The following is a 22,461-nucleotide window of genomic DNA, read 5'->3' as shown; positions in this document are numbered from 1 at the left end:
TCCTTGCTTTTTTGTGGCAGGTGGCTGGGCTATATTGCTATAGCAGGGGTGGAAAATCTGGTACTCCAGATTTGCTGGACTACAACTCCCATCTGCCCCAGACAGATCAGGAACTATGGGAGCTGTAGTCCAGCAACTGTTGACTAGCCCTGTCCTATAGAAACTGACATGAGCCCAGAGGTTGCTCTTGCACCCTACTTGTGTAAAACCTGCCTGCTGAACCATGTAAGGACTGGCCCTTAGAATAAGGCTATAGGTATACAGATAGAGTGTCTAGGAGGATTATCTTTTAAGAGTTGTGTAGAAGAGGGAATATTTGTAGATGATAGTTATTGTCATGGCCCTGTCAGAGGACTCATCAGACGAGGATGACTCGGGAGTAACAGCAGCAGATCCAGAAGCAGCAGACCCAGAAGGAGAAACGGAGGAAACTCCTGAGAACCCAACTCCTTCTCCCCCTCAGCTGCAGAGCACCCCAGACACAGCTGAAGCCCTTCAGCCAGACGCAGGCAGTGAACAGGATACTCCCCCCTCACCTGCAGAACGTAGACAACAGAAGGTCAGGCAGAAGAGGGGCAGGCCTGTCCACTTAAGGCCAAAACGCTGAGGGCTCACACCTGCTGACAAACCTGCTCCTTAAAAGTCAAACCTTGGCTTCAGCTTGTTGCTGACTACAACGTCAGGCGTGACCACTGTGTGTCGTCCTATTCCCTGAACCTTGACTTGGACTGACCTCTTGGCAAACTAGACCCGGACCTTCACTGATGTCTCTTCTGGATTTCTGGCTTGGCACGTAAGCATTGAACGGCCTCTGCCCTTATCTTGCTTCCTCCTTGCTAGCCTGGCAGATTTATAGCCAAGCTGCCGGCTGAGGACTTACGGCCTGGCAATTACCAAGGAATCTCCAGCCCTGCCTGCACCCCCACCAACACTGCTGTCTCAGTGAAGAGCTGACAGTTATTATGCAGAAATGAAAATTCCAGCAGCACTTGGAATTCCCTTTATATACAGCTATTATATGTACAGGAATCCTGAGCTCTTTTGCATCTATTCACCCTACTGATATGCCAACTGAAAGATATATCTGATTAACCATAGCATGTTCATTTCCCATAGCATGGTTAGTTCCTTAATCCTCTTAATGCATGTTCAGATGATGCAGCTTCTATTAATTCTCATGGATGAGTGTCCTGAAATCTAATTTGCTCCTTAGGAAGTGCCTTTTCCCATATATATATATATATATATATATATATATATATATATATATATATATATATATATATCTGTGAATTTATTTATTTATTTAATTTATTTAATTTATATACTGCCCTAAGCCTAAAAGGCTCTCTGGGTGGTGTACATCAGAAATAAAACAAGCACAATATATAAATACAATAGATATAACAAAATAAATAAATAAATAAAAAAACAAGCAAGGAACCAAACTACACCAAAATACGACAATAATGAAATACTGTTAAAATACACTATAAAATACACTTGAAGATACAGTTTAAAATGCCTGGGAGTATAAAAAGTTTTCACCTGGTGCCGAAAAGATAGCAGCGTCGGCGCCAGGCGCACCTCATCAGGGAGACTACCACTACAGAGATGCTGCTCCAGGAGTTATATTATTTGATGTGAGATTGCCCCCTATTAAGAAAAGGGTCAGCATTGTTTTCAAGGTGATTCACTAGGCCTACTTTATTAAGACTTTCCAATGGTAGGTTAAAACCATCTTTCCTGCTAAGGTTTTTGTGGATGCTAAATTGACTGACCTATTTTTATTGGCTGCTGTTAGTTTGAATGTATAAAATTATCAGAAATCTTATTTTGATTATTTAACTGATTAATTTTAATATGTTTCATGATGTTCTTTTGTTTTTAATTATTCTTTAAAACCTACTTTGAGAGCTTCTACAGTAGGAAAGTGGCACATAAATAAAACAATCTGAAGTATCTCATGGTAAGAAATATCTTTTCCAAGCTTTAACATGAAAGCTCCATTTCCCCCCCCTTTTTTCTTTCTGTTAATTGAAGAGAAAAGTTGGGATTTACTCATGTTACTGATATCCTCTCTCAAAATGTAGTATTTTATTTATGTAGTTGAGTATTCTTTATGCACAATCTACATCAAATGTACTTGGCAAGTCAAGAATAAAGGGTCCATCCTTCTTCTACTTCAAACTTAGATTGTGATGTTAATGGAGGCAGAGCAAGGTGTATTAAAAAGCAAAAACAAAACAAAAGATTAGTGTTGGGAAAAAGCTGCAATTTGGGGTGGGCATGAATGCCATGCAAGCAGGTTCCTTTTCAGTGCAAAATAGAATAGGATTAACAGGAGATGATGTAAACTGAATTGCTATTGTCATCTTTACTACTTTAAATTAGGGCTGTCAATAGACTAAAGTTGAGGTTTTGAAGTCAATTTACAGTCTTGCTTTAACAGAGTCAACGATGACTGAAGATACAACAAATAATATGACAGTATTTAATGATAAGACATTTGCTTAATTCACAGTCATTTTTAAATCTTGAACACAATGGCTTGGATCCAGATTTGCATGAGTGGAAGAGTACTTTCCTGCCCTGCATCTTCCCCACTGCAACCTTCAGTGCCTCCTCTAAGCTGCTTCTGAGAGTCAGGCAACCTTCCAGAATGACACAAGATAGGATGTAATGGACTCAGTGAGGGTATGCGAGTTGGCAGCAATCAGGCAGAGCCACCTTGTGCAAATGAAAGCTCATTCAATTTTCTCCACCATAATTCTCTGTGCTCTGTTCTGTAGAGTCTCCTGACCCTGAAAAACAGCTAAGGAGCAGGGGGAACTGCAGTAGGGGGAGGACTGGCCAAGAAGTCTAGATCTAAGCCAGTGGCTCTAAACTAAAGTTAGTTGTGATTACATCCTATTGCTCTCACTGGGTCTTAGCTGCCACTAACTTGGGACTTAGTCACAACTAACCTTAGCTGGATTGAGACCACCCACACCAACAGAGCTATTAGCATTTTACACAGGTAAGGTTTATGACTAAAGGCAATAATTAATTATTAATGTACCAATTAATACTCCCAGCCCTAATTTAAATGTGAATCGAGAAACCAATACTTTAACAGCTAATCAAAAATGTTTGTGGATGTAATCTAAGCTCCAATTTCCATCAAACTGACTCTTTAAAAGCTTTCAATAATATAACATTGAACCTATCTATTGGGAAGGCACACCTTTCTCAGTCAACCACTGTAGCGATGAATCCCAGCCCGTCATGACACTAGAATTTCAGGAACTAAATTGTTAGAGAAAAAGTTGATCATCTTACAATAAGCATAAACTGGTTATTTTGATTGTGAGACCATTTTAGCCAGGGGAAGAATCAACAAGGCAAAGACACTTTACTTGGTAAAAAATAAATGTAGTGCTCTCTGCCCATAGAATGCTATAATGAACCCTGTTTCTGAACACTATACTGAACAGTATATATAAAAGGATGGGGGATGAATAAGACATTATAATTGCTAATGTTAAGTCCAACTCAATGTTGCTAATGTTAAGCCCAACTATATACTGAACAGTATATATAAAAAAGGGAGGGGATGAATAAGATATTATAGTTGCTAATGTTAAGCCCAGCTTAGTCACAATATTGCCCAGTTCATACACAATGCTAAGCCAAACCATGACTTCTTATTTTACTTAGTGTGTGAACTAGTAAGCTGGCAGGTTCCCAGAGAGAAGTCCATGGTTGTTGTACTCCTGCCCTAGTCCTGCTGCCGCCAAGCTACTCGGGGTTAAGCCATGCTTTGATTTAGTGTTATGTCTCAACCCAAGCTTGCTGTTTGTCTCCCCCAGACAAACCATGAGCAGTAAACCACAAACAAACCTGGAGCAAGACAAACCATAAGCTTGGGTTTGGATGTAATCCTAAACCAGACCATGGCTTAGCCCCAGATAGCACAGCAACAGCAGGACTGGGGGTGGAGATCAATGACTATGATCTTCTCTCCAGGAACCCACACATTTGCTCATTTGCACTAAGCCACAGTTTGCAATCCATGTCTACAACTCCACATAAGAGCAACGTAAACTACTATTTTGTAGTATGCTTCAAAGGATGCAGTTCAGCTTTACGTGCCACCTTAATTGTTGAACACACACATCCTTTTACATGGACCATGACGCACAGGTATACCAGCATTTCAAAAATAGTTTAAATCCCACATTTTCCCTTTCTGCATTTCACAACATGCCCAGTGCATTCCTCTACCCTGCAGCTGACCTCAAAATAAAGCATCCCCCCCATTAATAGGAACTATTCCTTACTAAATTGAAACGCTGTGCCATGCTGGAGGAAGATCAGTACTTGGTAATATGAGATGATGTTTTATACTCACTGAACAACTTCTACGTGGTCCAGAGCCCATTGATCGTGGCCTGCGCCATTGTGACGGGGCTGCCACCAGCGAAGCAACACTCCCTTCATTCGTGCCTCCCTGTAAAGTGACAGAGGAGCCAGGTTAGAGTGGAGAAAAGCAACATATGGCATGCATTATGGATTGTCCTCAAGAAGGCACTTTTTGGGATCCTTGGACATGAAAATACAGGCTGGGTTTCATTAAATTTCTAGCTCTTGAGGTCTTATTTTTTTAATTTGTATATCACACACTATTCCAGAATATGCAGAGCAGCAAGTTTAAAACGTATTTGGCAATAAATAAACAACAAACAGTAAAGCCATAGGCATTGTTTGAACAACCATGAGCTTTGAGGCTATTCCAAGATTTATCATATGACAGGATTCTGAAAAAAATATCTGGGAGGTTTACAATAGTAGAATAAGGATACCAATCCAGGCAGCCCTGTCCTATAAATGGACTTTTAGCTACCATGTCACAAAACACTGGTTTGAAACACAGTTATTTAGCATCTGCTGTGATGGCAGGGGATCCCAAATAATACAAGTCAGGATGGGTAACAATTGCAGGAAAGAAGTGGCATGTCTCAAAATTGGGTTTAATCCTTTCTTCGCCCACTGATGGAAGGCACTCCACGCCACCAAGGCCAGTCCAGTAACAGTAATGGATTCAGGAGTACCCTCGAGCTATGTACCCGCTCCTTCAGAGGGAGTGTGACCCTATCTAGAGCAGGCCACAACCCATCCATCCAGTCTAAAGAACTACCCACTAACACTGCCTCAGTGTTGTCTGGATTATTGGCTCTCATCCAGTCCATTACCAAGGCATGACACCAATTTAGCACATCCACTGCCACACCTGCAGATGTAAAGTAGAGCTGTGTATCATCAGCATATTGCTGACAACATACTCCAAAACTCCAGATGACCCCACCCAGAGATAGATATTAAATCATGTAGGTATTAAATAGCATGGGCGATAGAACTGAACCCTGGGGGACCCCATACTGAAGGTTCCACTGGGCCAAACAGCATTCCCCAAGCACCACCCTCTGAAAACAACCATCCAAGTAACACTGTAACCACTGCAAAGCAGTCCCGCCTACACTCAACTTGGACAACTGCTCCAGAAGAATACCATGGTTGATGGTATCAAAAGCAGCTGAGAGATCAACAGGGACGCACTCCCCGTCTCTCTCCTGATATAGGTCATCATACAGAGAGACCAAGGCAGTTTCAGTGCCACACCGGGCCTAAACCCTGACTGAAATGGATCCAGAAAATCAGTTGCATACAAGAGAACTGGGGTCTGGTCCCCAACCATGCACTCAAGAAGGGGATATTCGCAACTGGTCAATAATTATTTATATTTTCTGGGTCCAGGGAGGGTTTTGTAAGGATTGGTCTAACCACTCCCATGTTTAGATAGGCAGGGACCCCACCCACTCTTGCAAGGAGGCATTAATCACCTCCCTGACCCAGCTGGCTGACCAGTCTTTGCTAGGTTTTATCAGTCACAAGGGGCAAGGGGCAAGAGCACAAGTGGTTGCCCAGACTGAACTAAGCACCTTGTCTACATCCTGGAGCCTCACTAACTGGAACTCCTCCATCACAATAGGACAAGACAGCGTTCTGGACACATCATCAGACTCATCTGTGGAAAATATTGTCTGTGGAAAAGTGAATACAGATTGCATAATTTCCACTTAAAACTGTTTTAACTCTGAAAATAACAGGTAGTGACAATGTTCTTTCTCTCATAAACCTTTTTTTAAGGGTTTAGTTATTTAATTAAAAATTGTGGTATTTCACACTCACATTCCTCCAGGTCAAGACCCATATCAGTTTTCAGTCCCCCTGATCACTGTTATTTTAACCAGTGTTTGGGTTTATTTTGTATAGATTGCCTACTGTAAGCGAGACTGTAGCATTAGTAGATACTTACAGGGGTACATTGTAAGACACTCTTTGGGCTTGTATGAAGTCCTTTGGTTGATGTTGTGCAATGACTTGCCATGTAATTCCATTATTTACACTGTACTGGAGCAACGCTGCCTTGTCTACAGTATTAGGATCACTTAGATTGGTGTTGCAGCTGTCAGTCTGTGAAAGACTTCCAATTTGCAGAACAAACATTATTTTGCTGAAAAAAATATGAAGAGGGGTTGTGAAAAAGAGAAGAAATTACTTTAATGCATGGCATGCAAGTTAAGAGTAAAATTATAAACAAAAAAGTGGCTATTACAAGATGTAAGATTCTTTGCCACTAGCAAATCTGCTAGCCTCCTTATACAAGGGCGGGGAACCTTTTTTGCCCTGCTCTCACATGCTAGCAGTGGGGCCAAAACAAGAGTGAGCAAGGCCAAAGTGGGCATGGCCACGCCCACTCTTTCATACATCACACATGCAGACAGACATATACAGGCTCTTCTTCTAAGCCTAATTCCCAGGGGAGTGTGACCTTCATGGATAGTTCCGTATGATGAGCAATTAGGCTTGAAAATAGCCTTAAGTTGGCACCTAGAAGGTTGATTCCCAGTCTAATTGCAGTGAGAGGGATATGTGGTGTGGGGGGTTGTAGAGTAGGGGGCAGGTAGGTTTAACACTTCTTCTTCAACTGTGACCACCCCCATGAAAATGGCCCCCATGCTGTAGTTACAACTGAAAAAAACACTTTCCACTGGCACCAATAGAAGACTATTTTCAAGCCTGCAGTGTTTTCGGTGAGGGGGTTGTAGTGCATGGGGAAGAGAGGGTTAACCCTTTCTTCCCCAACTGCAACCCCTCCCCCCCCAAAAAGAGGACCCTGTGCAAACCTAAAATCTGCTTGGGGGGATTAGGTAAAAAGACACTGCAGGCCATATAGGAAGGCCCATAAGCCACATCTGACCCATGGGCTGCTGGTTCCTCACCCTTGCTGTATGCATATACAAGTCTCCCTTTACAGACATCTGACTGAATGCATGGATGTTGGAAATGGAGTCAGTGAGGCATAGCACCATTGGGAGTGGGGCCAGTGAGTATAGTCCAAATGTATGGAGGAAATGATTGACTACAAGTTAGGTTGTAAAAAAATGTCTGAAATTTTACTTCCTAATGGTTATGCTCATTCAACCCTCTCTCTAATCCACAGAATGCCTTTGCATTCAACAGCACACTAAGTGTCTCACACATTTTGAAAAGGGCATTTCAGATTCATGATAACATACCTTGCTCTGGTCAAATCCAGGGGCTTAGTTATAGCTTGCCTTATCTGACACCCATTGAAATACAGAGAATCTCCATGAGCATATGGTGCCAGCTGTCCACATCCATTCCCTATAACTCCACCCTGAATAGTTTCCCAGTTTATGTCTGTTACTCTTGCTGATTCAAAGTTATCTTTAATATAACTGGGAAGGTCGTGGCTGAAAACAGAGCAGTCATCACCTAAAAAGAATAAATAAAAATTATAACACTGACAAGCATTGAGGTACTGCAACTGAGAATTTATGTCCTTGTTTGTGAAAAGCCTCTGAAGTCCTTGAACTTGGGTGGCAGCAATGTGAAAGCTCTGGATGCTGTACATGAAATATTGCATCAAAAGTGCTCAAAGGCTTTCCTCTCCTGACACTTTAGAACATTGAACACCACTTTTAAGTGCTCAGATATATGGTCTTTTATTTGATTGATTGAATGAATGATAAAAATTATGATTTTCAAATAACATATATTATAAACGCCATATATTTTCACAACCCATCTGTCCCTAGTTTTACTCCCATTTTTTTAAAAAAACATTTGTTTAAAAGGTGGTAGATCAAACATCTTACATAGCTACTCTGCACATATATTTAAGAATAGTTCCTATAATGAATCATAATTGTCTTGAGATTTCATTTTATTAAAAAAAATGGGATTTGTCTTTTCCAGCTAAACCTAATCAATCCAAAAAGCACAAGCTTTTTCATAGCAAAAAAAAAAAGTATTGGTATGATAGTGGTTCAGTTAGTTTCTATGGATAAAAACATTTACCAAATATGTTCATTGACTATCCATAGTTCATAACAACACCATATACATAGCCAAAGCAGTTTATTATTCCCACAGGTTCTGTGAATGTGTAATAACACATTTGAGGAACCAGAAATTAATTGATAGTATTTATACAACCAATAATGAAAAAAAAACTTTTCTCTCTCATTATCAGTGGCAACTGGGCTATAATGTCATTCAAACCTCACTGAGGGATTTATTCCTGTAATCATTTAAATGGTAGTTCTATGTAGATACTTTGGTACTTTGTTGGATTGTCACTGGATGGCTTCACCCTTGCAGGTTTTAGCTTTTCTAATTCAAATCTGAAAACAGAAATGGCTTCCATGCATATAAACTGTAGATCTATTTGAGTTGTAGCTGTCAGTAGTGGGTGGCATGGTGGAGCAGTGGCTCTCACTTGCTGCTGCTTACTAGGAAGGAGAAGGAGGAGGGAGAGGCAATGGAAAAGTCTGCATGGTGGAAACCCACCAGCAGGAGTGCCAGATTGGATCTGCCAGTGCATTTGCATTGTCCTAGCCTCCTCCCCTTCCTCCTAGGTAAGCATTGGTGACTCATCTGTTGGGAGGTGAGGTGCATGCTGCCACCCCACTATGTCATCCGCTACTGTACCCTGTGATTTGTGCTAGCAAGCACACATTATTTTCTTGGCTAGGTGGACATAGTTCCATGTGAGGTGAAAGGTGGTCTCTGTATTCATCATCATTGCCTATCTTTTCAGGCATCAGTTGAACATGGTGAATTTGCTTAGGAGTCTCAGCAGTCTCTCTTGACTTACTCTGAAGAAAGTGTATGGTAGATTGCAGGCACTTTTTGTTGTTTAATACTGAATTTGTTTACATGAACTAGGTTTAAATAATAATAAAAAAGGAACATGAGACCTTGGTATCCTTCATCGCAAATGCAAATGGCTCCACTAGTACAGTATCCATGACCACTGCAGAGTTTTGGACAGGCTTCTCCAATGTATACATGATCTATAGCCCAGCTCTGTTTTTCTGATTCTTCTCCTTTTTGTATCCATCGGAACTGAGTAGCACTGCAAATAAAATAGCCAGTGTTAGCCAGAGAGGTGTGTTTGGACTAGGACCTGGGAGTCCAGGGTTCAAATTGTCACTCAACTATGAAGCTCACTGTATGACCTTGGGCCACTTATTGTATCTCTCAGCCTAACCTGCCTCATAGAATTCGTGTGAGGATAAAATGGGGAGAGGGAGAACCATGTACACCATATTGAGCTCTTTGGAGAAAAGGCAGGATATAAATATAACAAACAAACAATATACCCCAATCCAAAAAGTCAGTTTTCTGTATAATATTGACACACTTTATAGCCATATTAGACAATTGCCTTTATTGCCTTCTGTGCATCACAGTTACACTTGCTAGCTTCTATTTCAAGGGGCTATACAAAATGCAGGGCATTAAAATCACAAACATTATTTTGTCAAATACATCACAAGTAATGCAGCATCATGTCTGCTGAAGCACCGAGTCTGGTAGATATCCTCTATTAGGCACTATTTATTTTTACTAAAAGGGAAATATTTCCAAAATAATATTGATTATGTTCCAGGGCAGAGGGAAAATGCTGTTCTAAATTACCTCTTCTTCTGTGCCTCCAACCAGTGCCATCTAAACAGATGAAGTTTTATTGCAATGCAGTGAGATGACCTTTCAGTAACCTACCTGGATGAGACATGATCAGGCAGCTGGACAGTTATTCTCTTCCAAGTGGAGCTGTTGACAGAGTTATAGATGGTAGCTTCATGGAATTGAAATGGGGAGCAGCCAACGCTATTAGAAGAGGATGGGAGACATTGTGTCTGGACAAGCTGCCATGAATCTGCCCTGAATGAAGCAAAGGAAATAATATTGTCAGAATAGCTGGAAAGAATAATAAAAAGCCAGGTACCTACTAAAGGTCATGGATAGATGTGTGTATTTTAAAAATATTATCTTTAACTATATTCTTCCAAGGAGAGTTATACGAGACAAAGACTGAAGTATTGTACTCTTTGCTCAGTCACAGATTTTCTTATCCTCATCTCATTACAGATGAGCTTTTGTCAGGAGCAGTGGAATGAGGGGTGCAAACTGGATGTTTTGCCTGAGAAGTTTGAGTTCCACATACATGTTCATGACTTAAAGACTGCAGTGTCAAGTGATTACCAGGGCACATATAAGCCTGGCTTTAAGGATGAAAGAAGATCAAGCATTCTGGGATAAAAATGTGAAAGCCAATTTGGCAGTATCAACTCTAGTATTAAAGAAACCTCATTTACTTATTTTTATTTATTTATACAAGTATTTCTATATTGCCAGTTCATACAATATAACATGGCAGTGTACAGCAGTATATGCAATAAAATATAAACCACCATAAAACACTACAAAATAATCAAAACTACTGGCTGATGTAAACATTTAAACTGTTGCACAGGCTTGTCTACATTAATAGGTCTTCAAGAAATGTCTGAACATCAAAAGCAAGAGTGTCTGCTAAATCTCTACAGGAAGAGTGTCTGACAATGTGGGACCAGCAATACTAAATGCCCAACTTCTAGCGGGGCCAGTTGGCTTACATAGCACAGGGGACAACTAGCAGCTCCAGTGATTGAGTTGGAATATAAGTTGTTCAGGGTTTTGTATATTAATACAAGAGCCTTGAACCTGGCCTGGTAGTGATTTAAATTACTAATGGACTGGAATATCTTTCTTTCTTTCTTTCTTTCTTTCTTTCTTTCTTTCTTTCTTTCTTTCTTTCTTTCTTTCTTTCTTTCTAATAACTTCCCATAACATGCATATATAAAAACAAGGAGTAATATAGGAGTTAAAAAAGTCTCTTAGGTGTTTGGAGACTGCCAAGAAAGAGGGAGATACCAGATGTAATACGATTGCCCTATTAATTTTTGGACAATGATCCTCAAAGAAACATGAAATATAGAATAACCAATAGAAAAAGTCATTTCATATGTCTCTTTAATGTAGTGGACACTAAAATGCAGCAATGTTATATTATAAAAAGCCTTTATACTATTCTCTTGATAGCCAAAACTGTCATTGCATGTGACTGGAAAAGTAACTCTGGTGATTTTAAAAATGCAGATTAATAAAGTATGGCATATTCTCATTAAGGAAATAGTATGACACCAACTGAAGATGGGAAGGGATCAAGCTAGTTCCAAAGATTTTCTGTTTCTTAGTTTTACTGAAACATCTAAGAAGTTTTATCAGATTCCAAAGAAATTTGCAATACTGTATTTGTTGTAGCCACTCATTCTTTTTATATATTTATTGTATTCTTATGACTGTTTAGATTGCTCCATACAGTGTGAGGATGAGAGATTTTATTGTTTAAGGTTACATTAATGTATTTCTGTGTTTTACAACTCTTGAATTGTGAGTGTGTATATAAGGTAAATGTATAAAATAAAACGTTTTTAAGATAAATGTTTTTAATCTCCAAGTATATTCCACAATATCTCTCACTGTAGATATAGCTCTTCTGATTTACCTAGCATCCTTGGTGTATTCTAGCATCACAGAATGGAGGTCTCCACAAGATGTTGCTTCACAGCCAACTACAATCTGAAACATTTAAAATCAACAATTTATTTTTAATTAAAATCAAAACAACTTCCCTCCAGCTTTGACATTCTCTTTCTTTGTTTCTCCACTGACCAGAATAACTTTTTTCTCAGTGCTCATTTTGCATGCGTGGACCCAAGTGTTCTAACCAAACACAATAAATTGTCGTGAGCTTCAGTAAATCAACACCCTGCTGCATGGTAGTGCTGCTATAACAACATTATACTCGTGAGAATAAAAATGGCTTCTTTAGGTAAAAATATTGCCGGTGAGATCAACAGAACACAAGATATTCCTTTCCTTTACCTGTACCTATTCCTAATTCTTCAACAGCACACTTTGAATAGAAATAACATTTATGTATTAATGTTAGTATGATGCTATTGTTAGATGTACTAATGTGTTCTGATAAATTCTAATAAGAAATATACAATAAATACTTGATGAAAATCTGAACTGGGCATTCCACTTGACTCTGTCTGAATTTCTGGGCAAATCTGATGTCTATTGAGTCAACATTTTACTTTGGATGAACAGAAGCTTCTTCTTACTTTAAACTGTATCATATATCCTGGTTGTATAATGAGTTCCCGAGAGGACAGGATATTGTGTGTCTGATCCTTTTTCTTATTTGGCCAGTAGAGATGAAATGATGGGTTGCCACAGAAGCCTGCAGTCCTGACTGCATTTGGATAGAAACTCCAGTTTTCTTCATGGGAAATGCCTTCTATTAACATCAATTCAACAAATTAGTCTCATAATCTCATGTCCAGTACATACTTAACAGACAGTCATTCTTTATTGTACAGCCACAAGAGTGGCTGTATAATATAGCCAGCATAGATTTTTCTCATTCTGCAATGTTAAATTGAAAATTTCCCCCATGCCATTCTGATGCTTACCATAAGCTCATTTCAAAACAAAACCTTACAAAACTTATAGTCCTGAATTCAGACATGTTTGCTTAACAACCCTCTAAATTTTCATGGCAATACACAAAACAGACAGAATCAAAAGGTCAACGTGTAAAACAAGAGAAAAAAATCCAGACCCCTGTTGGACTTTTCTCTGTCAATGGTCTCATAATTTGCTGAAATTAATTAAAAATCACCCATGTTCACAGAGTACCTGTAATCCCATGACTGACCTTGCCCCATACTCTGACCTTCATCTTCTGCAGTTTAAAAGTTAAAAAAATGCCTGGCTGATTTTTAATTAATTTAAGAAATTTAGCGTTGAAGTCAATGATAAGCCCAGGCATGCTCAGTAAGATCCAACTGTCAGTTTTCTAAAAGCCAGACTCACAGCTGCTGGGCATAGCTAATCAGGGGTCCAAACCCACACCAGACCTTTATTTCACTTTAGACAGTCATGTCTTCCCCCAAAGAATCCTGAGAAGTGTAGTTTGTGAAGGGTGAGAAGAGGAGACTCCTATTTCCCTGACAGAGCTCCAGTGGCCAGAGTGGTTTAACAGCCAGCCACTATGATTGAAGCTCTCTGTGAGGGGAACAGGGCATCTCCTAGCAACTCTCAGCACCCTTCACTAACTACACTTCTCAGGATTCTTTGGGAGAAGCCATGACTGTCTAAAGTGAAATAAAGGTCTGGTGTGAATGTGGCCAGTGACAGCTTTGGTTTAAATTTGGGTGGGAGACTACATATGCCTGCTGCAGAATAAAAAGGTGGGGGAAATGCTGAAAAAAGATACTGTTCACAAAGTTTTCCTTTTGGAAAGGAAAACAGCTTCCCCTCTGCCCAGTGCCCATCCACCCAATCTCTTCTCCTCCTCCTTCCTCCCTCTCCCTCTCCTTACTTCCCTTTCAATCCCCTCCTCCTCCTTCCCCTCCCCCACGGTCAGGTTCACCTATCTTAAGTATGATTGCACTGGAGTAAATCCCACTGAACTCAATAAGCATACAAATGATCAGACCTGCCCTCCCTTCCTCCTCCCTCCCATCACCTCCCTTTTGCCCCTTCCCTACCCCTTTCTTCACCCCTCCCCTTCCCCTTCAAATCCCCTCCTTCGCCCTCCCTCTCCTTCCGCTCCCCTCCGCCCTCCCTTCCTCCTTCCCTCTGTTTTCCCCTCCCTTTCTCCCCATGGTCAGTTTTATCTATCCTAAGCATGATTGCACGGGAGTAAATCCCATTGAACTCAATAAGCATGCAAATGATCAGACCTGCCTTTTCCCTCCTTCTCCTCTCCCTTCCTCATCCCTTCTTCCTCCTCACCCCTCTTCCTTCTTCCTCCTCTCCTGCCCACTACAGCCCTCCCTCCCCCCCGGTCAGTTTTACCTATCCTAAGCATGATTGCACAGGAGTAAATCCCTCAATAAACATGCAAGTGATCAAACCTGCCCTCATCCTCCCCTCCCCCTCCTGCCTCCTCCCCTCCCCTTCCTCCCCTCTGCCCTTCCTCCTTCCCCCCTCCTCCTCCCCTGTGGTCAGTTTCACCTATCCTAAGCATGATTGTAGGGGAGTAAATCCCACTGAACTCAATAAGCATGCAAATGATCAATCCATTCTCAGCAAATTTGCACAGGATCCCATTTCTTACCTCCTGGATTAAAAAGCAGAGAAATGCACTAATAGGCAAAAAACCCTTGCAGTTTAAGAATGTACCTATAGCCAACAGATATTACTATCAAACTTTAAAAAGCAGGGAAATTTGGCAGCTATAGTGAATGAACTAGGGGAGCAGGATATTGTACTGCCCTACAAATTTGTAAAAATGCAAACACAATTTCGGTTGGTCTTTCACAGTCCAATCCACTTCTTGTGTAGCTTGGAAGAATTTGGTAACATGTACCTCTGAGCATACGGTGAGTGGTGGCAACACCTGCAATCAGCCCAAATAATAGAAAGAAGACATGTGCTGTGCTGATCTTGTTTTAGCAGGGAGGAAGCAACAATATTGAATGAATAATTTATTTCAGTCACAGACCAGCATAGCAACAATATTAAGAAAGTTGATATAGTCACTTTAAATATGTTTGATTTACTTTGCAATTTTAATGAAGTTTCCTATAGTAAATCATTTTCTTTTGCTTCTGTTTCTGTGAATATGTGAACTACAGCAACACTTTGCAACATAAAAAAAGATCCAAAAACAATCGTGGAATAATGGCACTGACTATTCTGCAGAATAGTCTCCAATGGACACGAGGAGTGTCTCAGTTTGCACAAGATAAAAGAGTAGTAGGTGAAATAGTTTATTCTAGTAAAATTCTAGCAAAATATTCTTGCAAAATTCTAGGTGTGCTCTATGTTTTTAATTGACCATACCCACCTTTCCTTAAGTGGAATGGTTTAAGCATAGCAGGCTGAACACATGCATCTTGGGCAGGCCAAGTTTGTTTTTTCCAACAGCTAGATTCATTGCTTAAGTAGTAACATATTGTAATCAATCTGATTGTACATCAAACTGCAGTTTCAGATTCAACTGTTAATGCACCCAAAATAGAAACAGAACATAACCTCTAGTTTGAAACACAAAAGGCTGTCTTCACCATCATATGATAATGACCAATAAAAAGGCTTTGAAATGAATAAAAATAAATTTGACACAGATTTCTACGATGAATAATGAGAGAAATATAATTTTCTAGGTTAGATTCTCTGTAGAAACAGTAGTAACCCAGGAAACACCAACAAACATACAAAAATGTAATTCTCCATCTTTGGAGATGGCAGGTGTTGCCACCACTCACCATATGCTCAGAGGCACACATTACCAAATTCTTCCAAGCTACACAGGAAGTGGATTGGACTGTGAAAGACCAATCCAAATTGTCTTTGCATTTTGACAAATGTGTAGGGCAGTCCAATATCTCAGAGAGGAGGTCAGGTCTCCTGCTCCCCTGGTGCATTCACTATAGCTGCCTAATTTCCCTGCTTTTTAAAGTTTGATAGAAATATCTGTTGGCTATAGGTACATTCTTAAACCGCAAGGGTGTTTTGCCTATTAGTGAATATATTTATGATACAATGATAAAATTTCCCAAAAAGCATTAGACAGACCAGCAAGACAGATATCGTTGGAATTCTTGTCATCCTAGCCTTAGTGTACCCAAACATGCTGTCACAATCTACATGAGAATACTTCCCACAACAGAGTTCTTTTAGAAGAGGTGTGCATGTATTTGTTATTTTATTTTTTATTTTTTCTTCCATAATGGAAACCAAGGCGATGTGCATGTGATCCATCCAGACATTAACCAGACTCAGACCTGCATAGCTTCAATCTGCTGGTGACCTCATGTTCCTTCAGACCATACCCTGTTTTGCATTTCATGCTTGGCATTTAAAAAGCCTAGAGGTAGTGAGTGGAAGACTTACACTGCCTTCCCTTCCCAGAAGCCTTAGAAAAAGTAAGAATGGTGGCAAACTCATCATATTTTGCCCCTATGAGTATTGAGGCTAGCAGTGCGGAACCTTTGGCCACTGGCCAAATTAGACCTGTCAGGGGTCCTAATGTGGCTTGTGAGGCTATTTTCCTAAAGCATGCCCACCTGACCCACACCTGATATGTGATGTCAGGTGTGGGGCAGATAAAGATGCAGCTGCAAAGGAACAATCAGTTACCTTAAAGCACACTCCTGATTGTTCCTTGGCAAGCAAGGCTTGCTGTCAGTGCCAATCAGCTTAGTGGTGCCGATAACAAGCCCTGTAAGTATTGGCTGTACTGCAGAATGCCCAGTTGGGAGCTTGGTAGTATAGTTGATCCTTTCCCAGAGTGGGCTTGCTGGGATCAGCTGGACTATGCAGCTCCTGAATGGGGATTTCCTAGCATATTCAGTCCCTGCTTGTCAGGTCCCAGCCTGTGGAGTCCTCATCGGAGGAGTGCTCATCCAAGGAAGATCAGGAGGTTCTATTCTTCGACCCAGCCCTGGCTCAGCCTCATTCTATGATGAGGCCCAGGTGGCCTGTTGGCACCCAAGGCAGGTTTGGCCTCTGACCTCAAGGCTGAATGGCCCCTGAACCCAAGGGAGAGGCGTTGCCTCAAACACCAGATTGAGACTTAGCCGATCCGGAGGAGTACCCAACTACAGGCCTGGACTCCTTGGGAGTAAAGGACACCCCAGGAGTAGAGGTCTGGCTTCAGGGGATTAATGGGAGTCAGCTGAGGTTTGGTGTGTGGTTCAGCAGCGCCAGTGTAAAATAAATTTGATAATAATAAATTTATTTTTGTTGCCCACCTCTCACTTGGAATGTGAGTCCCAAGGCGGATTACACAGATTTAAAAATACAAAGCATACATAAAACCATATAGAAATTTAAAGCTACAAAAACATACAAAGAACCATATGTAAACAAATCCTTAAAATCCTTTTTAAAAAATCAACATGAAGGGGTAAAGTTTAACCAAATGCTTGGAGAGAAAGATAGGTCTTCAGCAGCTGTCTGAAAATGGGAAGAGTGGGGGCTGATCTCACAAAAAAAACCCCAATGCACCAGCTCTGTACCTGACCTGTCTGTGGATTGACTGTTCATGCCAGACCTGACCTTGGACTACTCTAGACCTGCCTCTTGCCTTGCCCCTGATCTGCTTGGCTCCTGACCCTGGACTCCCTGATCCTGCTTTGTGCCTGACCCCTTTGTTGTTGTGGTAGACTCTGGACTCTGACTTTGGACTGACCCTGGATATTGCCTCTGTGCTTGCCTCTCTAGGAGCCTGGTGAGAACATGACACTACTTTTCGCACTTAAGGTACACTCCCAATTCTTTCCTTTGAAGTTAGATCACCTGACATCATCATTTCATCAGTAGATTGACAGGTGTCTAGCCCCATCCACCTGTCAAAATGGGTCACAATGGTGGGCTAGCTCAGTCTCCCACCCCGAATCTAGGCCCTAACATTTGCCCAACATTGCTGACATTTGGTGTTAAAAATGATTGTGTTAAAGCTAGTCCTTTTCAAAATATGGTGGGAATATCTATATTTAGGTAACTTCCTTAGAAGTATTTTATAAGATTGATGTATTTTTTAAAAGTCCACAACATATGTGAGCAAAAACATTGGAATTTTTTTATTTTAAAAGCTCCCCATAACAAAAATGCAAATATGGACTTGAGTGTCTATCGATCATCAAAACGTATTTGCTTGAACCTTACCATCATCAAATGTATCTACCAGTTGACTTGGATTGATCTCTGCTCCTCCAATCAGTACATTATCCAGTGCCCACTGAGCACGATCAAAGCCCGAAACCACAACTCCATTGTTAATTACAAATGGCTGCCACCAACGCAGGCGGGTTGTATTAGTCAGAGCATCTTCTGGGAGCAGTATGTAATCATGCCTGATGGAGATGTATTTCTGATAATCCATCTCATGAAGCAGTGTCCAAGATATCCCTACATTAGAAGGATTCAAGGTAAAGCAAGAAGTAATCAGTATCTGAGACTCCATGTTGAGAATGCATCTAGGAGGTCTGCATTCAAGTAGATAGTCCACCACAATTCAGTGGATGGTTTTGAACCAGTCAGAACTATATCTGCCTTTCTTTAAAATGAAGATTGTAATAGCCTAATTCCCAAGTGTTGTTTTGAAAATGAGTATAATCTGAATAAAGGTATTGGAAGAACAGCAGTGACTGTCAGTTTAACTGTCAGTTACATTGTAATAAAATCAAGGGGAACTTTGAGAAAGAGACAGAGAACTGAAATGTACTTTTGATTGTAAGTGGACTTTCTGCCTCTCCCCATTGGTCCAGAGTTGTGGCTTGATGAAAGGGGAGAATTCTGCTCAGATTTAAAACAATTGGCTGGAGGAGTATAACAGGCAGGTCTCTGACCACAGTAAGGGGAATCTGTGTGTGCCTGAAGGTGAATGAAGAAGAGGATAGAATATTCAGCTGGAGTGAGACCTGGAAGCTAGAATCAAGCAAGGGACATTGCTTCAAGAAGCTTGAGCAGCCTGAAGAAAAGCCAAAGGGCTGAAATCACTGGCTAGAGCAGAAAAGCTATGGGGAGGAGGGGAATTCTCAGGAGATAGCCTTCAAGGGAACTCAGAAGCAAGCAGTGTGTAGTGTTGGGTTTCTGAGGCAGCAGTGAATTGCTGGACCAGAGAGGCACCTTTGGCTGAAATCCTGAATAGAAGCCTGAGCATCTCTAGAGGCAAGTGGTCAATTAGTCCTCAGTGCCTGTATTGGTTAAGAGTTAACTGGGGTGCAGTGGCACAGGGTAACTGGCATTTGGTTTTGAACAGGGGGACAAACTTCACTTTTCAAAGGTGTCCCTTGAAAGCTACAGTAACCTGGTATTTAAAGCAACATGCCAATTTAAAGTAATGGTAAACTGATCTAGTAAATATTCTGATTTAAAGCAACAGTAGCCAAATTAGATGTGATCCAAAGCAGGGTGGTGAACCACATCGCAGGGGACATTGTCATCCCCATGCTTTGCAAGCCTCCCCAGGCTTCTCCTTTTTACCCCTGATGCTGGAGGTTGTGGGATGGCTTCAACGGACAGTGCTGATAGAACAGTTTCCATTGAACGGCAACTGCTTCCTCCTTGAGCAAGGCGTGCTCCTACTGCCCATCAGCTGATGGGTGGATAGCAGCATGTGTTGCTCTAGCACAGGAACAAGAGAGAGCCCACTTTAATCTCCCAATTGTTCCTTTGAGGCCCTGTCCTTACTCACCCCACACCTGATGTCATGTATGACATCAGTTGTAGGGTGGGTGGTTATGGATTCCCCAAAATGGCCAGGCGGGCCAAGTTTGGCCCATGGCCTGAAGGTTCCCCACTTCTGATCTAAAGCAACCTTTAAAGCTAGCATAACCTTTTGTTTTATTTATTGTTATTTAAAAATAAAATACATCTTACTTTGTTTTGTTCACTTTAAAAAGTGTTTGGGATGTTTTGTATCACACTTAAAGCACAGCTACTGGTGGGTGAATTGAGCTTTATAACTGAATGATAATTAATAGTGGCAGCTGGGGAAAGGGCTAAACAATAAATAAGTAAATAATAGAAGAGATTTAACTGGTTGCAGCATTGGTACGATAATAATGGAGAGGACTCCTCCACATTTTGGCTTGCACCTGTGGAATAAAAAGGAAGTGTGGAATCGTCCACAGGCCCTCTTGATAGATCCATCAGGTGCTGCACGCTAGCAGGGGGTGGAGCCAAAACAGAGTGGGTGTGACCAACATGGGCATGGCCACACCAACTTTCTCACACATACATAATTGCATATATATATACAAACACCATATACCATATAGAGCATTTATACACATACATGCAGGTTCTCACTCTCTCCCCTCCCCCCTGGCAATTAGGCTTGGGAGAAAAGCCAGTGGTGGGGGGAAGATCATCCTCATGGAAACTACAGAGAGGAGGGTTACCTCTTCCCTCCACAGCTATACTTTCCATGAAGACAGCCTTCCTGCAGTGCAATTTAGCTTCAAAAATGCCTCCTATCAGCACCAATAGAAGACTGTTTTCAAGTCTTATTCTGGTGCAGGAGGCAGTTTTGGGGAGAGGGTCACAACACACAAGGAAGCTTAATGCTAGAGCTTGGAAAAGTTACTTTTTTGAACTACAACTCCCATCAGTCCCAGCCAGCATGGCCACTGGATTGGGCTGATGGGACTTGTAGTTCAAAAAAGTAACTTTTCCAAGCTCTGTTCTCTTCCTAGTTGTACCCCCCTTCCCTGGAAAACCACCACACCACAGTTGCAGTTGAAAAAAGCCTCCTCAACTCCAACAGGAGGCTTTTTTGAAGCCTAAAACCTAGGGAGGACAAGAAGCAGATGCTGTGGGCTGGATAGGGAGGCCCATGGCCCACTTCTGGCTCACAGAACATGTAACATCAGCATAACAGTGCTATAGGAATACTCTACCTTTATCATTTATAGTCTTAGAAATGAATAATAAAAATGCTATATAAGCAATGGAAAATACAGATGTTCCCAAACAATGACCAGAAAAATAAAGACCTGTGATTTTCCAACAGAATATTTCCTGTGTAATAATTGACAGTTATTACTGATTTGAATAACTCTTAAGAATAAGCAGTTCCATTGTCTTTAACAAGAAATATGAGTACAAGTAGGAACAGTTTGTCCAATTTCTTCTGGAATGCATGAAAATATTGTCTAAGGGCAAGAATAATAAGGGTATGAAAATATATATTTCTGAACTATCATACATACTTATGTATCCACATGGCATGAGAAAGATCTAAAATATCTGGATAACCAGAAGTTCAATAAAATGGAGTGCCTGTTTACATTGGGCGATCCCGACATATAGCACAGATTTACGTTTTCTCATGATTTTGTTTCTAGTTTGGTGCCTGTGTGTGTGTGTGTTGCCAGAGCAAAAGCCAGAAAAAAGACTGTCCAGGCACACTGAATTAGGGGCTCACTTTTGCAGCCAGTGACTTTAGATAACTATAACTTTCAGATAACTAAATTTCAAGAGCAAGGGTTCAGCTCTGCTACAAATTATATATTTCTCTACAGCCAATGTTCTCCCCTTGGATTTTTTTCTAACATTAAGGTGCTTAAATATAAGTAGATTTATTTATTATATATCATTAAAATAGATACATACCTCCATTAGTTGAATAATCTAGCAGAACTCCTTCCTTCCGACATGTTGGTCTGTGACATGTTGTCATGTTGTTTTCACTCCCAATTCTTCCCCAATACTGTAAAAATCTGAATGAGAACATATTGGTGGGTAATCATAAAAACTGAATGTTTCTAAGGAAATAGTAAACATTTCCTCACACAATAAAAAATTAAATGAAATTAAGTAAGTATAGCTGACATTTACAAAACAAGTAAGAACCCTTAAATCAGTTGCATGGTGAGTATGCAGAATTGAAACTGTAGCGAGTCTTTATTGATCTGTGGCATTTTGCTGGTTATATGATGCCTACATTAGGAAAGGAGACCCTTGCTGGCAAAATTGATAATGAAGGCTCCCAGGTCCCAAACACTCTAAAAAACAACCAGTGAACACTTGTCCTTTGTCAGCATGACTGGCCCAATACATGTTGATGTTTGAGGTGGATCAGCAAATACCATTCCCCTCCATTCCTCATTGGATGACCTTTTGTCATTCACTATCTCTCAGCCTAACTCCACAGGGTTACTAGGAAAAAATGGAGATGGGGTGGGAATCATGTAGACTGTTTTTACCTCTTGGAGGAAAAGTGGAATATAAATATGATATAACTATAAATCAAAATAGATATAACTGAAAAACAGAATAGTCTTACAATATGTTTTAAACAGTTCAAAATAGCATGTAAAATGGATAGCCATGCATTACATGGCACCTTACTGTGTGTGCACACATTTACATGCATGCAAAATATGAACAAGATGCGTCCATTACCCCACGTGAAGATTTAACTTAGAGAGACCTTGGGGAGGGACACCACCTCTTGCAACTAATATTTTT

At 40.7% G+C, this 22,461-nt stretch overlaps 1 protein-coding gene across 3 annotated transcripts in view; it reads right to left on the bottom strand.

Annotated features, from left to right (window-relative positions):
* The window catches only part of RELN (reelin), a 504,997-nt gene that overhangs the window by 9,584 nt on the left and 472,952 nt on the right, over positions 1–22,461 (bottom strand). For 2 of the 3 annotated variants that reach the window (XM_061640446.1, XM_061640448.1), the window contains 9 exons: positions 21,604–21,710; positions 18,151–18,393; positions 12,591–12,766; positions 11,966–12,039; positions 10,138–10,299; positions 9,330–9,487; positions 7,623–7,842; positions 6,359–6,556; positions 4,394–4,492 (listed from right to left, as the gene is read on the bottom strand). In XM_061640446.1, coding sequence (XP_061496430.1) covers positions 4,394–4,492; positions 6,359–6,556; positions 7,623–7,842; positions 9,330–9,487; positions 10,138–10,299; positions 11,966–12,039; positions 12,591–12,766; positions 18,151–18,393; positions 21,604–21,710 — 1,437 coding nt within the window. The remainder of the gene's footprint in view (positions 1–4,393; positions 4,493–6,358; positions 6,557–7,622; positions 7,843–9,329; positions 9,488–10,137; positions 10,300–11,965; positions 12,040–12,590; positions 12,767–18,150; positions 18,394–21,603; positions 21,711–22,461) is intronic. The other variant, XM_061640447.1, reaches the window with a different exon arrangement.

This window comes from Rhineura floridana, chromosome 8, assembly GCF_030035675.1.
Source record: "Rhineura floridana isolate rRhiFlo1 chromosome 8, rRhiFlo1.hap2, whole genome shotgun sequence".
Classification (NCBI taxonomy): Eukaryota; Metazoa; Chordata; class Lepidosauria; order Squamata; family Rhineuridae; genus Rhineura; species Rhineura floridana.
Note: the sequence above shows the minus strand (reverse complement) of the source record. Positions and strands in the feature narration are given on the sequence as shown.